Source organism: Marmota marmota, unplaced genomic scaffold (assembly GCF_001458135.2).
Source record: "Marmota marmota marmota unplaced genomic scaffold, marMar, whole genome shotgun sequence".
NCBI classification, from domain to species: domain Eukaryota; kingdom Metazoa; phylum Chordata; class Mammalia; order Rodentia; family Sciuridae; genus Marmota; species Marmota marmota.
In genome coordinates this window covers 3,530,216-3,554,276 of record NW_026000051.1, presented here as the reverse complement: position 1 = coordinate 3,554,276, position 24,061 = coordinate 3,530,216, and the positions used below count along the sequence as shown (strand labels likewise).

The 24,061-nt window shown below is 44.8% G+C and overlaps 2 protein-coding genes and 1 non-coding gene across 18 annotated transcripts in view; 2 read left to right on the top strand and 1 right to left on the bottom strand.

Annotated features, from left to right (window-relative positions):
- Odf2 (outer dense fiber of sperm tails 2) overlaps nucleotides 1–17,615 on the top strand; it is a 39,096-nt gene extending 21,481 nt beyond the window's left edge. For all 15 annotated transcript variants that reach the window (XM_048812954.1, XM_015497498.2, XM_048812956.1 and 12 more), the window contains 13 exons: nucleotides 3,076–3,147; nucleotides 4,491–4,562; nucleotides 4,664–4,780; nucleotides 5,361–5,546; nucleotides 5,954–6,063; nucleotides 8,133–8,268; nucleotides 10,386–10,496; nucleotides 10,648–10,752; nucleotides 11,820–11,978; nucleotides 13,230–13,330; nucleotides 14,879–15,041; nucleotides 15,476–15,601; nucleotides 16,421–17,615. In XM_048812954.1, coding sequence (XP_048668911.1) covers nucleotides 3,076–3,147; nucleotides 4,491–4,562; nucleotides 4,664–4,780; nucleotides 5,361–5,546; nucleotides 5,954–6,063; nucleotides 8,133–8,268; nucleotides 10,386–10,496; nucleotides 10,648–10,752; nucleotides 11,820–11,978; nucleotides 13,230–13,330; nucleotides 14,879–15,041; nucleotides 15,476–15,601; nucleotides 16,421–16,609 — 1,647 coding nt within the window. In that variant the 3' untranslated portion in view covers nucleotides 16,610–17,615. The remainder of the gene's footprint in view (nucleotides 1–3,075; nucleotides 3,148–4,490; nucleotides 4,563–4,663; nucleotides 4,781–5,360; nucleotides 5,547–5,953; nucleotides 6,064–8,132; nucleotides 8,269–10,385; nucleotides 10,497–10,647; nucleotides 10,753–11,819; nucleotides 11,979–13,229; nucleotides 13,331–14,878; nucleotides 15,042–15,475; nucleotides 15,602–16,420) is intronic.
- Nucleotides 17,616–19,888: 2,273 nt separating this feature from the next.
- Nucleotides 19,889–24,061, top strand: part of Gle1 (GLE1 RNA export mediator) — a 28,597-nt gene continuing 24,424 nt past the window's right edge. The window contains exons 1-2 of one of the 2 annotated variants that reach the window (XM_015497493.2): nucleotides 19,889–20,069; nucleotides 23,157–23,378. In XM_015497493.2, coding sequence (XP_015352979.1) covers nucleotides 19,971–20,069; nucleotides 23,157–23,378 — 321 coding nt within the window. In that variant the 5' untranslated portion in view covers nucleotides 19,889–19,970. Of the gene's footprint in view, nucleotides 20,157–23,156; nucleotides 23,379–24,061 lie in introns of both variants that reach the window. The other variant, XM_048812948.1, reaches the window with a different exon arrangement.
- Trnav-cac lies at nucleotides 21,550–21,622 on the bottom strand. Its single transcript has one exon. It is a non-coding gene; the product is annotated as a tRNA-Val (tRNA).

Genomic DNA, 24,061 nt, shown 5'->3' with positions numbered 1-24,061 from the left:
TTAGTGGTTGAGCGCTTACCTCGCATGTGTGAGGCACTGGGTTCGATCCTCAGCACCACATAAAATAAATAAAACAAAGATATTGTGTCCACCTACAACTAAGAAGAAATTTTTAAAAACTGATTAAAATAGAAAGTTTTATGTTGATACTTTACCAAAAATTTAAACATTTAAAAAGTTAATAATATACCAAAAGTCATTGAATTTTGCATACTTTATTTACTCTTTCTGACTTTGTTAAGGTTTTTTATTTGTGTTTGTGTGTCTGTCTGTCTGTGTGTCTGTGTCTGTGTGTCTGTGTGTGTGTTTGGTGAGATATGCTCTCCAAAGGGCTTGGGCAGCCCTGGTCCTTTTTTATTAGTTTTTTTTAGATATACATGACAGTAGAATTTTTGTTTGTTTGTTTTTTTAATTTTAATTTTTTTAGTTGTTGATTGACCTTTATTTTATTTATTTATTTATATGCAGTGTTGTGAACCAAACTCAGTGCCTCACCCACGCTAGGCAAGCACTCTACCTACCACTGAGCCACAACCCCAGCCCCAGTAGAGTACATTTTGATATATTATTACATCCATGGAGTATACATCCCATTTTTGTGGTTGTACATGGTGTGGAGTTACACTGATTGTGTATTCATATATGAATATAGGAAAGTTATGCCTGATTTCATTCTACTGTCTTTCCTATTCTCATCTTCTCTCCCTTCCCTTCATTACCCTAATTCAATGAACTTCTATTCTTCCATCCCCCTCCCATTGTGTGTTGGCATCCATATATCAGAGAGAATATTTGGCTTTTGTTTTTTTGGGATTGGCTTATTTCACTTAGCATGATATTCTCCAGTTCTATTTATATACTTTCAAATGCCATAATTTCATTCTTTATGGCTGGATAATATTCCATTGTGTATATATACCACATTTTCTTTATCCATTCATCTGTTGAAGGGCATCTAGACTGGTTCCATAGTTTAGCTATCATGAATTGAGCTTCTATAAACATTGATGTGGGGCTGGGGATGTGGCTCAAGCAGTAGCGCACTCACCTGGCATGTGTGCGCCCTGGGTTCGATCCTCAGCACCACATACAAACAAAGATGTTGTGTCCGCCAAAAACTAAAAAATAAATATTATAAACATTGATGTGGCTGTATCACTGTATATGCTGATCTTAAGTCCTTTGGGTATATGCAGAGGAGTGGAATGATTGAGTTGAATGGTGCTTCCATTCTAAGTTTTCTGAGGAATCTCCATATTGCTTTCCAAAGTAATTGTACCAATTTATATTCCCACTAGCAATGTATGAGTGTACCTTTTCCCCCACATCCTGTTGAAGTATATTTGGAAAGTAAGTAAAGCCGGGTGTGATGGCGCATGCTTGTAATCCCAACAACTCAGGAGCCTGAGGGAAGGAGGATCATGAATTCAAAGCCAGTGTCAGTAATTTAGCAAGCCCTAAGCAACTTAGTGACACCCTGTCTCTAAATAAATAATAAAAAGGTCTAGGAGTATGGTTTAGGGGTTAAATGCCTCTGGATTCAATTTCTAATGCACACACACATATATTTTGTATATGTTTAAGGTGTTCAATGAGATGATTTGATATATATGTACATTGTAAAATGATACCACAATCAAGCTAATTAATGATCACCTTACACAGTCATTTTGTGTGGTGAGAACACTTCGGTTCTCTTAGCAAATTTTAAGCATACAATTCACTATTATTAACTGTAGTCACCATGTTGGATATTTTAAATGGATGAATAGAATCATCTTCAAATTTATTTATTTATTTATTTTTGGTACTGGGAATTGAACCCCAGGGTGCTTTATCCCTAAGCTATATGCTTATATCCCCAGTCCTTTTAATTTTCTTTCCTTTTTTTTTTTTTTTTTTGGTACTGGAGATTTAACCCAAGGGTGCTTTACTACTGATCTATATTCCCAGCCCTTTTTATTTTTTGGATTGAGACAGTGTCTCACTAAATTGTTTAGGACCTCAGTAAGTTACTGAGGCTGACCTTGAACTTGTGATCCTCCTGCTTCAGTCCCCCCAAATCACTGGGATTATAGGGGTGTGACACTATGCCCAGCAGCAAATTTGTATCTCAATAAAGCTGTCTTTAAAAAAATCATGGGAGCCTAAGTTAAGAGGATCGCAATTTGAAAGCCAGCCTCAGCAATTTAGCAAGACTCTGTATCTAAATAAAATACAAGAAGGGCTAGGAATATGGCTCAGTCATTCAGCACCCCTGGGTTCAATCCCCAGTACAAAAAAATATTACATTGTGGCCTGGCACAGGGCACAGGCCTATAATCCCAGCTGCTTGGGAGGCTGAGACAGGAGAATCACAAATTCAAAGCCAGCCTCAGAATTTAGCAAGGCCCTTAGCAATTTAGGTGAAACCCTCTCTCAAAATAAAATAAAAATTGGGTTAGGGATGTGGCTCAGTGGTTGAATGAATGCTCCTGGGTTCAATCACTGGTACCAGAAACAAATACCCTCCTCTCCCCCCCCAAAAAGTTACATTGCAGCCAGATGTAGTGGCATACACCTTTAATCCTAGCTATACAGCATGCTGTGGCAAGAGGATGGCAATTTAAAGGGCAGCCTGGACAATTAAGCGAGACCTTGCCTCAAAATTAAAAAGGGGTAAAGATGTAGTTTAGGGGTAGAGCACCCCTGGGTTCAATCCCCTGTACTGGAGAGAAAAAAATCAGGTTGCAACACGTAAATACATATTAGTTTTATGGAATTATACACTAGGCCATCCCCCACCTGACTAAAGAAAGATAATATTTCTCTAGTTGTGGCTAAATTTAAGTGCACAGAAAAGGACAGGAAAGACCCTCATTGATTATTATTATTATGGATTCCAAGCCATCACAAAAATAGTGGGGTAAGGTTTGAAGCGGGGGTGCAGGGGAATTTGAACTTTATTGGCATTCACTATTTTAGAATGTATTAATAATCATTTTTAACTCCTAAATTTAGAAATGTTTTTGGAAAAAGAAAAGAATCAATAGGATGTAGGATCTGACTTGGCTTTCCCCTTGCCCCTCCCTAAAGGATTCCGAGAGACTAATGGAGCAACAAGGAGCACTACTGAAAAGGCTTGCAGAGGCGGACTCCGAGAAAGCGGTAACCATTGCCCCCTGTCGGCATAACGGGTACAGGCGACCAGAGGGCTGGGTCCCAAAGCATGGAGCTACTGGACCACAGGAACTTGGCATTCCTGATCTGGCATTTTTCTGAGTGGCGATTTCATTATCTGTAAAATGAGTTGACATCCCCTGTCCTGGCTGCTCTACTAGACTTGTCTAGTTGATCACTTGAGAGCTTGACCTATAAAACTGGATACCAACATGAAGAATGGTAATAAGGATAACCTAGTGATTTATAAATCACTAGGTTTTGTTAGACCTACATTTCCGTTTTTATTATGGATTCCAAGCCATCAAAAAATAGATATTGAGCCGAATAAGTTGGTGCATGCCTGTAATCCCAGTAGCTTGGGAGGCCGTGGCAGGAGAATAGTGAGTTCAAAGCCATCCTCAGCAAAAGTGAGGTGTGCTATGCAACTCAGTGAGACTCTGTCCCTAAATAAAATACAAAATGGGGCTAGGGATGTGGCTCAGTGCCTCTGAGATCAATCCCTGGTACCTCCCCCGCCAAGAAAAAATGATATAGAAAAAAAATAGATATTGGCTAGGGATGTATTTAGTGGTAGAGCACTTGCCTAGACTGTTGTGAGGCCCTGGGTTCAATCCCCAGAACCACCAAAAAGAAAAAAGAAAAAAAATAAGTTAGATGCCTATATAGCTGGTGTAGTGTGGTACATGTCTTTAATCCCATCTATTCAGGAGGCTGAGGCAGGGGATAGCAAATTTAAGGCCAGTTTGAGCAATTTTTTTTAAAATTCATTTTTTAGTTGTAGTGGACATAATGTTTTATTTCATTTTTATATGGTGCTGAGGTTTGAACCCAATGCCTCACGTGTGCTAGGCAAGCACTCTACCACTGAGCTACAACCCCAGCCCCCAGTCTGAGCAATGTAACAAGACCTGTCTCAAAACAAACAAACAAAAAAAATGGGTGTGGTGATAGATACCTATAATCCTAGAGATTTGGTAGGCTGAGACCCTAACTCCAAATAAAAAATAAAAAGGGTTAGAGATGTAAGTCTGTAGAGTGCCCGTCAGTTCAGTCCCCAGTAACACCTCCCTACTCCCTCCTCAAAAAAAAGAGATGGGGATGTAGCTCAGTAGAGCACTTGCGTAGCATGTGTAAGACCTTGTGTTCAATCCCCTACAATACCAAAAAAACCCCAACCCAATTAGTATATATGTCAGATGCTTTCCATGGGTCTCTGTGGTATGTGGGACCTCGGGCCCCAGTGTCAAAGCACAACACAATTCTCTGTCCTTCCTGGGCTGGTCCTCTTTGACCATTCCAGGAGTGTGACCGTGTACATTTTCTCCCAGCGCCTGCTGTTAATGCTACAAGACAAGGATAAGGAGGTAGAAGAGCTCCTCCAGGAAATACAATGTGAGAAGGTACAGTCCCCAGCAGCTGCACCTCTTTACAAGCCAGTGTAGCACAGTGGGTGCTGTACTAGGTACAGATCCTGGCTTCATCACTTTCTGTCTCTCCAAAGGCTCAAGCAAAGACGGCATCTGAGCTTTCAAAGTCCATGGAGTCTATGCGTGGGCATCTGCAGGCGCAACTTCGGTGCAAAGAGGCTGAGAACAGTCGCCTGTGCATGCAGATCAAGGTACCTACCAGCTGCCCCCAAGTAGCAAAGGAGGAGGTAGGGGCCTGGTCCAGGAGTTCCCACCGTAGAATTGTGCCCCAGAGATCTAGGGGACAGCTGCTGCCAAAGCACTCATTCTCCAGAGAGATTCTAGAAAATGGCAAAAGTCATGGCTTTGGAAGGTCTTTCCAGAGGTGACAAGCTTGGGTGCCATGTCCCTGGACTTGTCACTTAGTTCCCTAGTCCCTTAGTTCACCAGACTCACTAGGGGAAGGCAATATTCTCAACTGCTCTTAAAGGTCAATATCTCTGTTAAGTGAGGAGTATCTCTTCACTACTTGGCTGAGAGTTCAGAGAAGAGGCTTCCAAAGGATTGTCTTATCATCAAAACCTGCTGGTCTGAGACAATCAGGAGGTGCCATGGGGAACCTGGAGGTACCATATCTTTGGTCTACATCAGGAGAGCCTGAAGTCCTTGCACAGCTGATTCATGGCCACTCCCTTATTTCCTCTTTCTGCTTGTGCCCCTTTTCTGTCTCTCCTATTCTGCCTCTGCCTTTCTCACTTCTTTCCTTCTCTTCTCCTTTCTGCCCTCTCCCAGAATTTAGAGCGCAGTGGGAACCAGCACAAGGCGGAAGTGGAGGCAATTATGGAGCAGCTGAAGGAACTGAAGCAAAAGGGAGATCGAGACAAAGATACCTTGAAGAAGGCCATCCGAGCCCAGAAGGAGCGCGCTGAGAAGAGTGAGGAATACGCTGAGCAGCTGCATGTGCAACTTGCCGACAAGGTAGCAGGCTGGGGCTGGCATCTTGCTGCCCCAGGAGGGTTGGATGGTGGGGTGGGTAGATAGAAGCGATGGGTGTTGAATGGAGGGACGATGGTAGTGGAAAGGAATGAACTGGAGAGATGGATGGCTGGGGTGGGGAATTTGGGGAGACTCAGAGGGGAAAAGGAGGAGATGGGTCTGGAACAATTCAGACCTGTCAACATTGTGGGTCGGAATGATGACAGACAGGATGTGTGTGGTGCTGGGCATCTGGGAACAGCACAGCCTCCTGCTGTCACTCCTGGTGCTCTAGAGAGAGGGGACAGAATGAGGTTCAGGTTGTCAGGGGGAGAGGTGAGCCCCAGCCTCACCTTCCTGAAGCCTGGTGCTGACCCCAGGCTGACATGCCCGCTGTCCTGTGTTCCCAGGATCTTTATGTTGCAGAAGCTTTATCCACTCTGGAATCATGGAGGAGCCGCTACAACCAGGTTGTGAAAGACAAGGGCGACCTTGAGCTGGAAATTATTGTCCTGAACGAGTACGTCTTTGTGTTAGGAGAGGAGGCTGATTGAAGGACTTCAGGGTACAGGAGGAAGGAGTCAGGCACCCTGAGGTCAAGGCTCACAAGAATGCCATGATCTCTCTGGGTTGGGGTTGACTGGGCCGAGATGTGGGCAGCCCTGAGCCAGGCTGTGTTTGGAGCTCATGCAAGCTCTGGCCCAGCCCTGGACTCCCACGCCACTTGCAAGCACTCTGAGGGGGTGGTGGGCTTGCTTCTGTGGTCCCAGAAGCCCAAGTCTGGTCCAAACCTGCAGTATGGTACATGGGCACGCTGACTTCCTTGTTTCCTATTCTTGGGGGATGGAGCAGAAGGTGTTTCCTGTGTCCCCTTTCTTGTTTGACTAGTGGTAAGCAGCTGTCTGTCAATGTCCACTGGTCAGCAGGTCCGTGCTATGGCATGGGAGTAGGGGCAAAATGGCCTCAGGTTGTTGTGACTGAACTCAACTTTTTTGCTATTTGTGAATTGTCAACAGTGAGCACTCAGTCATTCTCAATGTCAGCTATGGGCTATGGCAATGAGAAGACAAATGTACTGCCTGCCGTTGCTCCAGCGGAGAAGATGGGCTGCAAGAGACAGAATCCCATGGGCTGAGGATGAGTAACAGGGAGAGGCCACAGCTTAGCTTCGCAAATACATGCTGATAACCTGCCATGTGCTGGGCCTTATGCCCAGTGCTGTCCTCAGAGTTCTCCATCTAGTGGGAGAAAAGAAATCATTAAGGTAGAAGGATAGTGGTACAAATGAGAGTGAGGAAGAGATGTCCTAATGGGGACAGTTTTTAAGGGTAAGAAGGAGTTTGCCACATAAAATGAGATGTTTGGTTGGGCCCAGTTAGTGCTCTACAAGTTTTTTTAAACTTATTTTTAAAATATTTTTTATTTTTTTTGGGTAGCGGATATTGAACTCAGGGGCACTGGACCACTGAGCCACATCCCCAGCCCTGTTTTGTATTTTAGAGACAGGGTCTCACTGAGTTGCTTAGCGCTTTGCTTTTGCTGAGGCTGGCTTTGAACTCTCAATCCTCCTGCCTCAGCTTCCTGAGTGGCTGGGATTACAGATGTGTGCCATCATGCCTAGCTACTGCACAAGTTTTTGCTGAATATACACTTTCAGTGAACAGTACTGGGAACACAGCTAGGGATAAAGTCAGGGGTAGAGCACTTGACCCAGTGTGCACAAGGCCCTGGATTTGATCCCCAGCACCAAAACAAAAAACAAACAAAACCAAGTGAGAGCACATGCAGAGTCAAGGTTTTATGATATGTTTGAGGTCAAAAGGCTAGGAAGCATCTGTGAGGCCTAGGACTCCAATGTGTCAGGTCTGATCCCAGACATAATGAGAATGAGGGAAAAGGAAAAAGGGCAGAGTCTGCTACCTCCCCAAATGACATCTTTACTGGCACTTAGACCTCTCCCCATACATACTCATTGCCAGCTGGGTGTTCATACCCAAGAACAAGTCAGTAGAGGCACCTGGCAATATCTGTGGGGAGCAAAGTCCAATGTGTCCAGTGCCCTGTTGGTGAATAATGCCTGGCCAGTAATCTGTGGCCACCACTTGGGAGGTCAGGAAACAATTCCAAAGGAATCTTTCATAACACCAAGGCGCTATGAGCTGAGAGAGCAGGTGAGTGCCAGGGGAGCTGGGAGGGACCATGTCCCTGGTTCTCGTCTTCAGGGAGCGTCTTGGCTTCATAGAGAAAGAAGGATGTATTCTTTCTCTTTTTTTTTTTTTTTTTTTTTTTTTCCACTTCTGGGCTTTGAACCCAGGGATTCAAACATGCTAGGCGAGTGCTCTGCTCCCCTGAGCTACACCCCCAGCCCCTGCACATACTTAAGTCATCATTTATGATTGAACTACTATAGATTGCTTCTTGGAGTGAGTATCATGGGAGACAAATCTTAGAGGATTTAACTAGGTAGCAACATGCTAAGAGATGAGACCTGGCATGGGTAGGGATACTTGGTGCCACTCCTCACAAAGACCTGAGCTCCCCAGAACCTGTGGAATTTATTCGATCTGCTGTCATTTTGCAACCTTCCAGCCGGGTGACAGATCTTGTAAACCAGCAACAAACCTTGGAGGAGAAGATGCGGGAAGATCGAGACAGTCTGGTGGAGAGACTGCATCGGCAGACTGCTGAGTATTCTGCCTTCAAATTGGAGAACGAGAGGCTGAAGGTCTGTTGGGAACTTCTAACCAGGCAGAATGGAGAACCCAAGGCCAATAGTGGGACAGGCCTGGGCTACAGAGATGAGCCAGGGGACTTCAGAGAGCCTTCAGGCAGCTAAAGGGCATGTTCTCCAGGCTATGAGCCCTGGGCTTAGGTGTGCACTCCACCTGTCACTAGTTGAAGGGCCTGGGTGAGACACTGTGTTGCTTATTGCTGAAGTTCCCTGAGCTGAGGGAGAAGAGGGTCCTCATGGGAATATGGTAATGTATGAGAAGTGTTTTATATGGCGTGCTTAGCCAGCCCCTGTGAGATGGATCTGACCAACTTTGAGGTTAACCTTGGTTCTCTTGGGGGACTGCTGGGCCCCTTCACATGCATTCATTCTCACTTCAGCCTCTTAGTTATATAATGATGAAGTAATATAATGATGATCTTCATTTGGAATAAGACCAAGGAAACTGGGTTAGGGGTATAGGTCAGTGGTAGAGCACTTGCCTAGTATGTGTGAAGCCCTGGGTTCCACCTGCAGCACCTCAGAAACAAACAAACCAGAAACTGAGGTTTGGAAAAAGTCAAGTTTCTTGCCGGGATTTTGCCCTGGGAATTTTGAGAGTGGAACTTGAACCTAACCTGAGTCTCAGCTTTGGAGATACACGCTCCCAGCAGCCAGGTCAGAGGCACCTGAGCAGAGATGGACTCTAGAGAGACATCTTTTTTTTGGGGGGTACCAGGGATTGAACTAAGGGGCACTCGACCACTGAAGCCACATTATTAGAGACAGAGTCTCACTGAGTTGCTTAGTGCCTCGCTAAATTGCTTAGGCTGGCTTTGAACTCACGAGCCTCCTGCCTCCGCCTCCTGAGCTGCTGGGATTATAGGTGTGTGCCACTGTGCCCTAGGTAGAGAGACATCTTTGATCTTGGGCATGGCATTATAAGTTTTTTTTCCCCCTGATTTGTTAAGTAAGATTGATTTTAAGTAGGTATGGAAAAGAATATACATCTGATAATTTTCTTTATTTTATTTTTTTAATATTTATTTTTCAGTTTTCGGTGGATACAACATCTTTATTTTATTTTTATGTGGTGCTGAGGATCGAACCCAGCGCCCCGCGCATGTGGGGCGAGCGCGTTACCGCTTGAGCCACATCCCCAGCCCAAGCCACATGGGTAGGCAAGCTCTCTACCACTGAGCCACAACCCTAGCCCCTTGCTTTTCTTATTTCACAGACATCTTTTTAGACCCATTTTTTTAAAGCTTTATCTATTTTTATTTTTGTTTTGTTTTTTTGAGATGGGGTCTTACTATGTTGTCCAGGCTAGCCTTGAACTTGAGATTCTCCCATCTCAGCCTCTTGAGTTAGGTGTGTACCATGGTGCCGGCTTTTTTTTTTTTTTTTTTTAAATCACTGCTTGTTATTTTACTGTATTTTGATACTATGATTTATACTTATACTGTCTTATCAAAGGTGGTCTTTTGGGTTAGAGGAGGAGATTTATGGACTTGAGAAGAAAATTACAGCATATTGTTAATTTAAAAAGTATGTTGCAAAGTAGTAAGTGAAGTATTATCCCATTCTTGCTGACAAATATAAAATAAGCACAGAACTGTAGATATATAACCATATCATAGGTATTTTGCATTATAATTTGTGTGTCTAGGTTTATGCCCCCCTCCTTTTTTTTTTTTTTTTTTTTTGGTACTGGGGATAAAACCCAGGGCCTCACACACATACTAGGCAAGGCAAGCAATTACTGTATCATTGAGTCACACCACCAACCCTCCATTTTCTTGAACAATTCTATATTGCTTTTGAAATAAAAAATGACATTTATTAGCTGAGCGTGGTGGCACACACCTATAATCACAAGAGGATTGCAACTTGATGAGACCCAATTTAGTGAGGCCCTAAACCCCTGGGTTCAGTCCCCAGTAGTTTAAAAAAAAAAAAAAATTTGTATCCATTTTCACCTGAGTTGGCTACTTTAGGAATCTTACCTGGAGACTCTCAAGGAAAGCTGCTGTGTGGGTTAGAGTAGGGCCTTTCCTTTGCTGGCTTGTGGGAATAGAGTTGAGGGCCACCTGATCCAGAATTGGTAGTTCTCAGAGTATCATCCCTTCTAGGCGAGCTTCGCCCCGATGGAGGACAAGCTCAACCAGGCCCACATTGAGGTCCAACAGCTGAAGGCATCAGTGAAGAACTATGAGGGGATGATCGACAACTATAAGAGTCAGGTAAACCCTAGTCCTCCAAGCTATGCCCACCTCACTACCATCGGGCAGGAGGCTCACCACCCTCGTTTTCCAGGAAGCAGTGGGCATGGCTGGTGGTTCTTAGCCAAATTTGCTTCTGTCTAATGTGTCCCATTGCATTGTTGATCCCTAGGTGATGAAAACCAGATTGGAGGCTGATGAAGTGGCTGCCCAGCTAGAACGCTGTGACAAAGAGAACAAGATCCTTAAAGACGAGATGAACAAAGAGATTGAGGCGGTACTGCTCCCCTTCCTTGCTTTCTTCTTTACCCAGTTCTAATGTCTAATTTCATGACTGTGAATCTATCTCCAATGTGTGCCTTTAACCCTGCCTGATTTGGATGACAAAGAGTAACATTTCCCATGGGTGAGCCGGTCTACTTCACCACAAATACGCTCTCTCCTTTCTTTTTATCTTGTCCTCTCTTTTCTTCTCTCTCTCATGCTTATTATGCCTTTTTTCCCTTGTGGTTTTTTCCCCTCTTCTCTTGCAGTTCTTTTTTGTGGTGGTGTGGGGATCAACCCAGGGTCTTAATACATGATGAGTATGTGTCTATAATTGAGCTATACCCCCAGATTCCACTTTTTTTTTTTAATATCTTTATTTATTTATTTTTATGTGGTCCTCATGCAAGGCAAGTGCTCTACCACTGAACTACAGCCCCAGCCCCCAGATTCCACTTATTTAAAAAAACAGAACCAAAAAACCCTCCTGCATGGAGCATCAAAGAGGACTCTTATGAAGATACCTAGGTCTCGTTTTTTTTTGTGTGTGTGTGGTGCTGGGGATTGAACCCAGGGCCTTTGTATATGCAAGGCAAACACTCTACCAACTGAGCTATATCCTCAGCACCCCCCCCCCTTTTTTTTTGATACTGGGGATTTAATCCAGGGGCACTTTTTATTTTTCATTTTGAGACAAGGTCTCACTAAGTAAGTAACCTAGGGTCTTGCTAAGTTGCTGAGGCTGGTTTTGAACTTGCAATCATCCTTCCCCAGCCTCCCAAACGCCTGGGATTACAGGTGTGCACTGCTGCCTCCAGTAAGGTCTTGGCTTTTTAGTTTATGGTTGCCACTGTTATTTGATGACTAAACGAATGACAAGCTCAAATGGCAAAGCAGGCTCAAGTAAGTACCACAGAAAGCAGCTGGACACCTGCAGGGAGAGCAGGCCACGCTTTTGCCTGTGGGTTTTGCAGGATCCTCTTGGGATTCTAGGCAGCCCTGCCCTAACTCCAGAGGACTCTTGTCTGGCCCCAGTGGTAGCTGGGCCTGTGCCAATGGTGGGCTTCTCTTCCTGCTCAGGCACGTCGGCAGTTCCAGTCCCAGCTGGCTGACCTGCAGCAGCTGCCTGACATCCTCAAGATCACGGAGGCTAAGCTGGCCGAATGTCAAGACCAGTTGCAGGGCTATGAGAGGAAGAACATCGACCTTACAGCCATCATATCAGACCTGCGCAGCCGGGTAAGGGACTGGCAGAAAGGGTCCCACGACCTAGCCCGAGCAGGGGCCCGCTTACCAAGATGAGCTGCACGCCCCCCGAGGGAGGACCACTTCCTTTTTCTTGGCTGCTGCTTTTTGAAAGGAGTGAGCTATCATCAGTGCTGTGAAATAAAAGTCTGGTGTGCCAAATACCTCGTGTTTGGACAAAGTGATTGTAGTCATAGGAGCCGTCACTCGTTTGAAGCCCTTGGGCCCGCCGGTGGTTGCCCGTTCTGAGTGCTCTGTGCTTCCCTGCCTCTGACTATACTCTGCTTCTAATCCTCTGCCCCACAGCCACAGATGGGAGACCCTAAGTTTTCCCTATTTGCATCTCTCTCTAGCTTTAAGTGCTCTCCTTATTCTTCACAGATGCACTGAGATTCTGTCCTGAGAGACAGAAGCAAGCAGTTCCTTGCTCCAGAATCCGTCTGCCTCTGGGTTACTGGAACCATGCCTACTGCCTGCAGTGTCTAAGAACTCATAAGCCACTCATTTTCGGTGTGACCTTGGGCAGGACCCTTCCCCTCTCTCAACCTGTTTCCTTGGAGTAGTCATGAAGGGAGCTATTGTTTGAGCACCTGCTCTATACTATTCTCTGATTTCTTTCCCTAGGGAATGTATTATTTCCTCATTTATAGAAAGTAGCCCAAGGCCTAGAGGGGAGAAGTAATTATAACATCATACAGCAACTTGGTACCAATAGATCTACCTGGTTCCCAAGCCCATGTCTGCAGACTCTCAACTTAAAATTTTCTCAGTTAACCCTGAGCACGCTCAGCCTTTTGAGCCCTGATGATATGCGGCTTTTGCCTAAAGCAACCCCTGGGTAACTTTAAATTTGCCAGCCTGGAAGAATGGACAGCTGTTTGATTGCCTTGCTTGCATTTGTCCCCAGTTAGGGAAAACTGGTAACATAATTGGTAAAACCACATGGTCCATTGTATGGGATACCATCTGCTTCTGCCTTCTCATGTCTTCCCAATCACAGCTGGGCCTCCAAGTGGCCTCTCCTGATCAAGAAAGCATCATCCCGGTGGTTCTTCAGCATCCAACCTGGCTTCTCCCGGTTTGGAGTGGGGCCTGACCTGTCCCCGCTCTCCTTTCTCTTCCAGGTTGTGTGTTGAGACTTGGACAGCTGCTGAGGGCAGTGTGCCTCTTTCCTGGGTGTGGATGACAGGTCACAGGAGAAGAGAAAATTCTTTCATAAACCAGTCTGTGTTCCTGTCATTGTAGATCGAACACCAGGGGGACAAGCTGGAGATGGCGAGAGAGAAACATCAGGCTTCCCAGAAGGAAAATAAACAGCTGAGTCTGAAGGTGGATGAACTGGAGAGGTTAGAGGCACTTGGTCCCATCTCTTCCTAGGACCTGAGACTTTCGGCCACTTAGCTGATTTGTGCTTAGTGTGCGGAAGTATTTGAGGGACTCAAGGCCCTGGAAGGTGCTAGGCAGACCTCAGAGGAGAAGCTGCTTCTATTCCAGTGGTAAGCCTCGTTGGGAGAGAGGAAGGGGGTCTCAGCCTGGAGGGATGCTATCTGATGGTGTGACCAAGGTCAGCCCACCTGAAGGTACATCTATTCCAGAGGCAGCTCAAGGGCTAGGGATGTGGCTCAGTGATAGAGCTCTTGCCTGGCATGCATGAGGCCCTTGGGTTTTATCCATAGCAAAACACACACACACACACATTTATACACACAGAGGAAGGCTCCATCCAAGCAAATTGGCAGGGCCAATTAGAAAAGAGCAGCCAGGACACTGCAGCAGGAGGGTGGGCACTTCCTCTCTCTCTCTTCCCTGTGTTTCCGATCCTCTTCCTCATGACCACTCTGATATGACTTTTCTCTGTTATTTATGGACTATTGGAGGCAGATGTGAGGCATGCTCCTTTCAGAATCAAGCCCTGACCTTGAGTCCCAGTTCTGTTATGTAATTGCATTGTGAGCTTGAATAAATCATTTAACTGCTTTGAACCTTAGTTTCCTCGAATTGAGGAAAGGTGAAGGTAGGGATGGTAATCTACCTGATAGAGTTATTTGGAGTCTTCGTTGAGAGGATTCTCACAGAAAGCTTAAGCGCATTACCTGGCATAGAAAGATGTTCATTATAGGTTAATATATATTTGTTAGCTGGTATTCCAGTTTTAAATATGAGGAAACTGGGCTGAGGAGAGGCTGTGACTGGTACCTGCTAAAGCTGTGACTTAGACCTGTCACTGGCTGCCTCCAGGTCTGCATTAGCATCTATAAATGGAGAGCAGGACCTTCTACACTTCACCTCTGTTCCACCCTGTTGGCCTGGAAAATGCAGCCAACTCCATCAGGACTTGCAGCACTCCTTAAATTGGAAGGCACCTGAAAGGGCAGTGGGGATAGAATGTGAACCCACGGATGGCCATGACTGCCCTATGGCTGTCCCATGAGATGCTGAGTGGTCAACCAAAGTCCCTTTGCTGAGGGAGACAGCAGTGAATAGCAGAAGTTAAAGGCACAGATTTTGGTGATAGTCCTGCCTGCTGAGCTGCCCTTCAGCCAGTGATTTCCCCTCTCTGAGCCTCAGTTCCTTCATCTCTGCAGTGGGGATGATAATGGCAGGCCCTTGGTGAGCTGCAGGTTGCTGTACTCCATTTGACAACGTGCACGAGTATGGCGCATGCCTGGTGTGGACTTGTTCTTGCACTCTTCATACTGTTCTCTAACAGCTGTTCCAGCCACACAGCGCAGTGGCCACCCTGCTAACCTGCAGATTTCTTTTGGTTTCTTCCCATGGCTCCTTGGAGATATTTGGCGTGATGAGACCCCCAGTCCAGGGGTGATGGCGCCCCCCTGGCTGGGTGGAACATATAGGTGGATTAGCACAGGATCTGATTGAGTCCTTTCACATAGGAAACTGGAGGCGACCAATGCCCAGAATGTCGAGTTCCTCCAGGTGATTGCCAAGAGGGAGGAAGCCATCCACCAGTCCCAGCTGTGGCTGGAGGAGAAAACCCGGGAATGTGGGTCACTGGCAAGGCAGCTGGAGAGCGCCCTTGAAGATGCCAGGAGGCAGGTCAGTCTCAATTCCATTCACAACATTCTGTTATCTTGGGCAAATCACCTAGCCTTTCTATGCCTATTCCCTCATCTGAAGAAATATAGTAGTTCCTGCCTCATTAATTTGTTGGATGAGTATTTATTGTAGAGGGTTCAGCACTTTCTATACATGATTGCTATTTACTTTCTGCCCTCTTGGGACTTAGGCAGTTCTGCTACATCTCAGGTGATGACTCATGGGGCGCTGGGCAAGGGCGAGCAGTATAGCTGGGTTGCAGGAGCAGACCCCATGGTTATCCTACCCTGAAGCTCCAGTAGAAGGCTTTCCATACCCACATCAAGTGCTGTCTGGAACCAGGTTGTGAGAGATCCAGGAGGGCCACTGCACTTGTCTTTGCCCGTGTTACCTGTGTCCGGTTAGCCAGCCCCACCTCTCTGTCTTCTGTGCAGGTGGAACAAACCAAGGAGCAGTCACTCTCCAAGGAGCGAGCAGCCCAGAACAAAATCTTGGACCTTGAGACCCAGCTGAGCAGGACCAAAACTGAACTCAGCCAGCTGCGGCGGACCCGTGATGATGTGAGTTGGACTGGGGGAATGGGCTGGGGGAATGGGCCAGAAGACTGAGATTTTAGCTTTCTGGGGCCTGCAGGGGAAGGTGTTCTGATGAAACTGTTTTTATGAACTTCATACAGTTTCATTGTTTTCTGGGTTGTTTTTTTCCCCCATCTCTTAAGGGTATCCTTGGCAGATCTGCCTTCTTAAAAACAGTTTTTACAAGGTGTTTGTATCCCATAAAATTCACTCAAACTGTAGAATTCAATAAGTTTCAAAATAATACAAACTTGAACAATTAACCAGCACAATCTAAGTTTAGAATGTTTGGGGTTTTTTTTTGCAGGAGGGTTGCCTGGGATTGAACCCAGGGGTGCTTAACCACTGAACCACACCCCCAATTCTTTTTATTATTTTTTATTTAGAGACAGGGTCTTGCCAAATTGCTTTGGGCCTCACTAAGTTGCTGAGGCTGGCCTCAAAGTTGCAATCCTTCTGCCTCAGCTTCCTGAGTCTCTGGGATTATAGTGTGCCTCTCACCATTCCTGGCTAAGTTTAGAATGTTTTGTGTTTTTTTTTTAAATGCTCACGTGGTGGCACATGTTTATAGTCTCAGGGACTCAGGAGGCCAAGGCAGGAGGATCTCTTTTTGAGTCCAGTTGTTTCAGGTCTTGTCTCTTTAAAAAAAAAAACAAAAAAAAAAAACAAAAGAAACCCCCTACCCATTAGCAATCTCTTCCATCTCCTCCAGTCCCTGGCACCCTCTAAAAAAGTCCCTGTGTGTCCAATTTGCCTGTTCCAGATGACTCACGTACTCTGCCCATGCTTGGCTTCTTCTCTTAGGCTGATCGACGCTACCAGAGCCGGCTGCAGGACCTTAAAGACCGCCTGGAGCAGTCCGAGAGTACTAACCGCAGCATGCAGAACTATGTCCAGTTCCTAAAATCCTCATATGCCAACGTGTTTGGAGATAGTCCCTATACCTCCTATTTGACAAGCTCTCCCATCCGCTCCCGATCTCCCCCTCCCTGAGGCCAGCTATCTAGGGCCTGGAGCCCTGCCTAGTGCCCTGGCAACTGAGGTATTGCCAAGCCATAGCTGGAAAGCCTGTTGGTTTTCCTCTCTCGCAGTGATGAAGTATGTTTAGGGTCTTGTCCTTAGCTACCAACTCCAGAAGAGCCCCTAAAACAGCACAGGAGGAAGTGGGAAGCTCTTGGTTTTCTCCTCCCTCAGTTGCCTTATGGGAATTTCTCCTTGACAGGCCTTACATTTACTACTGCACTGGGGTACCAGATTTTTACTCACTTTGACTTTGCCAAGATTCTTCTTTCCTAAGTGAACATTTGGATTGGACTTTTTCCTCCAGTCCCTGTCCAGCCCTTGTCTTTTTAGGAATCTCTGTCCTGGGTTTTCTCTGATCTGAACTAGCAGGAGCCGCTCCTAGGTTGTGAGCATCTTCACTTGCTTTTTTTCTTATGGGTATGGTAGGGTGCAGTGTTTCCCCAAGGCCAGAGAAATCTCTCATGCTTGAATTTCCTTGAACCACTTGCCTCCAAGTATTTCACAGTAGATCCTCATAGAGGCTCATTTCCATCTGTCCTTTTACAAGCATAATCCCAATCACATTGGGCTTTTTTTCTTTTTGTATCTCTGGAATGCATTTATTCTTGAAATATTTGTGTCATTTTATAGAAAGTTTTTATAATTATTTAAATTCCTTTGGATTATTTCCTGTACTACCCACTCCCACCCCCTTTAAAAAAAAAAGAAAGAAAAAGAAAAACTAGTAAATACAGGAGAGAGAGTGAGTAAATGATTTCAAAGTACTTTGTGCATGAAGCACCAGGCTTTTCACTTCAGCCCAGCTTGGTTCTTTCTCCTTCATGTGCTTTCACTTGACAACGTGAGAGATGTCCAGAGGAATGAACTTTGTAAGGCATTGCTCAATGTTTTAGGCAGATCACTTTAGGAAGGGGATGGGATGTGCTTATAAAATATGACTTGGTTAAAAAGAATAAAATATGAATTGGTTTCTGAATTATAAGATCATGAACCATTTTTATTCACATTTTCCTGCATTTAAAAGAATAGCCAGGGTGTAACTCAGTGGTAGAGTGCTTGCCTACCATGTGTAAGGGCTTGGGTTGGATCCTCATCACCACAAAAACAAAAAACAAATTTTAAGAAATAAAGAACACTTTTTTTTTTTTTTCCAAATTTTTATGCTAGGATTGAATCCAGGGGTGCTTTACCACTGAGCCACTTCCCCAGCCCTTTTTACATTTATTTTTTAAATACTTTTTTAGTTGTAGGTGGACAAAATATCTTTATTTTTGGTATGTGCTATTGAGGATGAACCCAGTGCCTTCCATATGCTAGGTGAACACTCTACCACTGAGCCACAACTCCTGTCCCCTCCCTTTTTTTTTTTTTTTTAATTTTGAGACTTAGGGCCTTGCTAAGTTGCTGAGGCTGGCCTTGAACTTGAAATCCTCCTACCTCAGCCTCCAAAGTTGCTTGGAATACCAGGTGTACACCACCATGCCTGGCAAGAACAAATTCTTCAAAGAGAACAAATTGACACTGTAGTAAACCCTAGCCTTTCTTCTAGCCGGTGATGGCCTTCTGGTCTTGGGTTTTGTCATTTCAGCCATTCTAACCCACATCCACAACTCCAGAGGTTTCTTTGTCCACAAAGACAATCCCCTCCACACCCAGACCACAGCATCTGGATTTCAAAGACCAGAAAACTCATCACCATTTATTGGTGAGTGGACATTTGTCCTTTCCAACTTTCAGTTGTTCAAAGGAAGTTCATTTAAAAAAACTACAGCATCCATTGCCACAAAACTGAGCCTATTTTCTTACCCTTTATGTAAATGGATTTGAACTTATGAGTCCTTTCCAAGAAAGGACAGTCTGCAAACTTAAGCAAATGTGCACAAATATCTGTATAACTTCTCAATTTTGCCAAACTACTGAAAACATCCTCAGTGCAGTGTTAAAAATGTCCAGATGCTGCAAGAAATCAGGCCTGTGCTGAAGTTACTCAGCAAGGCAAACTTCTGCAGAAGGATGTGCTACAGAACAGTGAACAGTCTGGCAAGCAAGCGTGTGTAGGCAGGTAGTCTGTCTGCTTTTATCCATATCGGCACTGCGCTTGCTCTGATAGAAGGAGTTCAGGGTTACCATCTATGTGATTGGCTCTGAGGAGGGCAAAGGGAAGGGCTACAGTTAAAATGGCTAGACTGGATACAGGTTGGGAATCTCAAACTAGCTCTGATTGAATCTTAATATCCCACTTTTACACTTAAGCCTAAATACTATGTTCTGAAAATAGACCACCAGACTTTCTATTTCTTAGGAGTGCAAAGCCAAGCTGTTTAACTGGTGAGGGAATGGTCTTTTTTGAAGGGTACTACCACTCCTGGAGGACTCTCCCAACAATTATTTTTTGTAAAATATTAGAAAAAGTCCAGGGAGTTTGTGGAAAAAAAAAAAAAAAACAGAAAATAAAAATGGTTTACCAAGTGAGGTTGTGCATGTCTGAATTCCAATTACTCAGGAGGCTGAGGCAGGAGGATCACAAGTTGGAAGCCACCTAGACTAATTGGTGAGATTTCTGTCTCAAAAAAGTAAAAACGAATAGAGATGTAGCCACGTGGTAGAGTGTGCCACCATCACCATTATCTAATTCTGAGCCATCTTCACCACCCCAAGAAGAAACCCATGCCCATTAGCAGTCACTACCCTGTTCCCTGCACCTTTCCTGCCCCTGGCAACTACTAATAAAGTCTCTTCCATGGATTTGCCTATTATGGACATTTCGCATAAATGGAATCACGAGGCCTTTCCTGACTGGCTTCTTGGCAAAATGCTTTAAAGGTTTGTGTTGTTGTATCAGACCTTTTTTTTTTTTCTTTAGAATAATTTCATTGCATGGATATACATATAACATTTATCCAGTCACTAATTGGATATTTGGGTTGCTTGCATTATGACTACGGCTGCTACGAACATTTATATAAAGTTTTCGTGTGGGTGTGTTCATTTCTCTGCTTTATACGCGGGAGAAATGTTAACTCTACTTAGCCATTTGAGGAACGACTCAAGTTTACATTCCCACGAGCAGTGTGAAAAGGTTCCAGTTTCTCCAAATCCTTGCTAAGGGCGCAGGATTTTCTGCAAAGGCTCACTTCGCTCTGCACAAGGAGCCTCTGCAGCTTAACCGGCATTCGCGCCCGGAGGCGTGGCTTGGACCGTTAGGAACGGGGCTACGCTCCCTGCGCTGCGTGCGCGCCCCGGAAGCGGAAGCAGGCGCCCTTTCCCGGCGGCTGATTCGAGGGCTTGTTTTGACACCAGAGGCGCTTCAGAAGGTGCCGCCGGACTGGCCATGCCGTCCGAGGGTCGCTGCTGGGAGACCCTGCAGGCACTGCGCAATTCCAGCAAAGGTCGTCTCTGCTACCATCGCGACTGGTTGCTGCGGGGCGAGGTGAGCGGCGGCCGCGAAGAGGAGTAGAGGGCCGGCGACGGGGCCCTGCTCTTTCCCCGCCCTGGGACGCCCAGCGCGGGGAAACCCGTGCGTTCTAGCATCCTGCGTGCATTTCTTTACTGCTGTGTGAGCGTGTCCCTCCCTCCTATTCTAGATTCTCGAGGGGCTGCCTTACTTCAGAGGTACTCTTCCGTCTGAGGCTTCATCGCCATCCCAGCCGGAGTTAGGTACCTCCTCCTGTTGTCAAAGCAACCCTGGCTTCTCCGGCTCTGTTAATTTTCCCACATGCTGGGATCTCCGGGAGTAGCGGAGAGTGAATCACATGGTCACTGATTCACTGTTGCTGCCAGTGAAACGACCAAATGTTTAGATGTCATTGGGCGAATCTGTTAGTGGGGGCGGGCGTGGTCACTGAACCTAGTATTCGCAAAGTCCTGTACTAGAGGTGGGGGGAGGTGGAGACAATTAAAGCCGACTCCTATTCACTGGTTGCAGATAACCTATCTACAGATGTCTCGGGCAGTTTCAAAGAATGTAGACCTTACATTGTAAGGTTGATTCCTAGTCTGGCATTTTCAAACCACCAGACTCAGGTTGTGCATTCTTAGCGGGAATGCCACAGAAATGACGCTATATTCTCAATAAGTCAGGTGAAGACACCCACAGATGTCAACCCACCTTAACACACTGATGATGCTCACCTTGATCCACCTGTTCATGTTGGTATCTGCTGAGTCTCTCCACCTAATTCCTTTTCACTTTCATAGTTGATTATTATTTTGCAGGGAGGTTTTCCAGAGATTTCCAATATGTCTTTTCCTCATTAAACCTTTTCTCCTCAACCTGAGAATTCATACATGTTTTCCGCCTGAATCAGTCACCTCTCTGATGTTGCCAAATGGTGTTTTTGTATCTTCCCTGCTCCCTCTGTTTTTTGGTTGGCATTTTATTGTAAAGAAGAGCTTTCCTTTCTCCTCTGATTATTTATTTCAATATGGACTCATGGGTTCCTGTTTTATTCAATGAGATATCTATTACTATTATTATTCATTTACTTATTTTGTTTTAAATGTCTCAGATTTGTCCAATGGAAGCCTCCCTCCCAAAATCCCTTGGGATTGAGCCCAGTTGAATTGAACTACAGGTTAGGCAAGTGCTCTAGAATTGAGACATAAGACCCAGGAGCCTCTTTGTCAACTCTTGGGTTCCTTTGATATGTTTTCATTTCTTTTGGCACAATAAAGTGTCCCAGGTTTAAATTGTATTTTCCCTGTTCCTGGACTCAGCAGTTTCTCCAAAGAGCTTTACTTTTTTTAATTTTTATGGTGGTACTATAGATGGAACCCAGGATCTCACACATGCTAAGCAAGCATTCTACCACTGAGCTACATCCCTACCCCTTTTATTTTTTATTTATTTATTTTGAGGCAGAATCTTGCTAACTTGCCAATGCTGGCCTTGAATTTTTTTTTTTCTTTTTTGGTGGTGCTGGGGATTGAACCCAGGGCCATGTGCATGTGAGGCAAGCACTCTACCAACTGAGCTATATCCCCAGCCCATACAAATTCTTTATGTATTAGAGAATAGTAGTCCTATATCAATTATCCTAGTTCATTTGTTGAAATTTTTCTTTATGGTGGCTTTTAAAAATATTTGCTCCTGTAATTTATTTTGGTATAAAGAATAAGTAAAAGGTATTATCTCCGTAATATGTTTTTAATATTGACCTTGTTATTATAGAGTATGTATCAGCGTGTTGGCTTTTTGCCCAGATTGTCCATCAGGGGTTGAATGCCTGTTTGTTGTACATGTGATGTGAACCTATTATCTAGATTAGTATTTCTCAACCACTTTACTTGGGATTGAACCCCGGGGGGCTATACCACTCCCAGTCCTTTTGATTTTGAGATAGGGTTTTGCAAAGTTGCTGAGTCTGGCCTCAAACTTGAGAGTCTCCTTCTCAGCCTCCTGAGTTTACAGATGTGTGCCACCATGCCCAGCTCAACAGTATTTTGTTTTATTTTAGTACCAGGAATTGAACTCAGGGGCACTTAACCACTGAACCAGATCCCCAGCCCTTTCTTTCTTTTTTATTAGTTGTAGATGGACACAATACCTTTATTATTTATTTTTATGTGGTGCCAGGGATCGAACCCAGTGCCTCAAGCATGCTTAGTCAAGTGCTCTGCCACTGAGCCACAACCCCAGTCCATCCCCAGCCCTTTTTATGTTTTATTTTGAGATAGAGTCTTGCTAAGGGCCTTGCTAACTTGCTGAAGCTGGCTTTGAACTTGGGATCCTCCTGCCTCATCCCCCCCTCCACAGTCACTGGTGTTAGATGTGCGCCACCACACCTGGCTCAACCAGTATTTTTTAAAAAATATTTATTTTTTGTAGTTGGACACAATATATTTATTTATTTATTTATTTATTTTTATGTGGTGCTGAGGATGGAACCAAGGGCCTTGCATGTGTGAGGCGAGCAATCTACCACTGAGCCATAACCCCAGCCCCTCAACCAGTATTTTAATGGGACTAATACTCCACTGTAATCATAATGTTTATGACAATTTACTTCAAAATTCCTCTCATGTTCTGTTCTTTTCCAGTGTTTTAGATTAGTTTTTTTTAGGGAGGGGTATACTGGGGTTGAACTCAGGGGCACTCGACCACTGAGCCACATCCCCAGCCCTGTTTTGTATTTTATTAGAGACAGGGTCTCGCCGAGTTGCTTAATGTCTTACTTTTGCTGAGGCTGGTTTTGAACTTGCAATCCTGTCTCAGCCTCCTAAGCCTCTGGGATTACAGGTGTATTCCACTGTGCCTGGTTTAGATTAGTTTAATGGCAATATTCGGACAGTGTGCCTTTTCATGCAGTTAAAATTGTTATAGTCATATTTTCTTTAGAAGAACAGATGTTGGGGTCATTACCAAGGAACTATACTTTTTATCCCTGATTGTTAATGCAGTTACTTTGAGTCTTTGGTATTTATTTATTTGGTCCCTAGTGTTCAGTAAGGCATGTAGTGGATTATGCTTGATCAGTGGACATACAAGTTGTGTTTAACTTGGGCTTCTTCTTTCTAGGATGCTTTAGAAGAATGTGTGTCTCTTCCCAAGCTGTCCCCTTATTCTGGATGGGTGGTAGATCACATCCTACCGTACAAACAAGAGAACCCCGTTCCCTCAGAGACTTCACTTTCATCTGGATCTGCTTCTGCCCTAGACCAACCCTCAGTAGTCCCCAGATCTCCAGTTGGAAGCTCTGCCCTCTCACCAGCATTGCCTGCAACACCAAATGGAGCCCAGGTAAAATGTGATTAGTTGAAGACAGAACACATAGTAATGGCAAAGTTGGAGTATATAAGAACCACATGGCTCTTCTACATAGAAAGTTTATGGTTTTAGTTTGTATCTAGTTCTTCATTTTAAAAATATTAGTCTTTTAGGGCTGGGATTGTGGCTCAGTGGTAGAGCACTTGCCTACCATGTGTGAGGCACTAGGTTCGATTCTCAGCATCGCATATAAACAAATATATAAATAAAGGTCCAACAATAACTAATAAAACATTTTAAAAAATATTAGTCTTTTAAAATCTTTATTTCTTTCCTTTTTTGTGGTGCTAGGGATTGAATCCATGGGCATCCTACCACTGAGCTACACCCCTAGCCCTTTATCTTTTATTTTGAGATAAGGTCTTGCTAAGTTGCCTAGGCTGACCTCAGACTTGGAATCATCCTGCCTCAGCCACCTGGGTAGCTGGATTACAGGCATGTACCACCATGCCAGGTTCTTTTAAAAATATTTCTAGCAGGCTGGGTGTGGTAGCACATACCTGTAATCCCAGCAGCTCAGGAGACTGAGGCAGAAGGATTACAGATTTAAAGCCAGCCTCATTAACTTAGTGAGGCCCTAAGAAACTTATAAAGCCCTGTCTTAAAAAAAAAAAAAGAGGGGAGCTGTGGTTGTGGGCTCAGTGGCTAAATGCTCC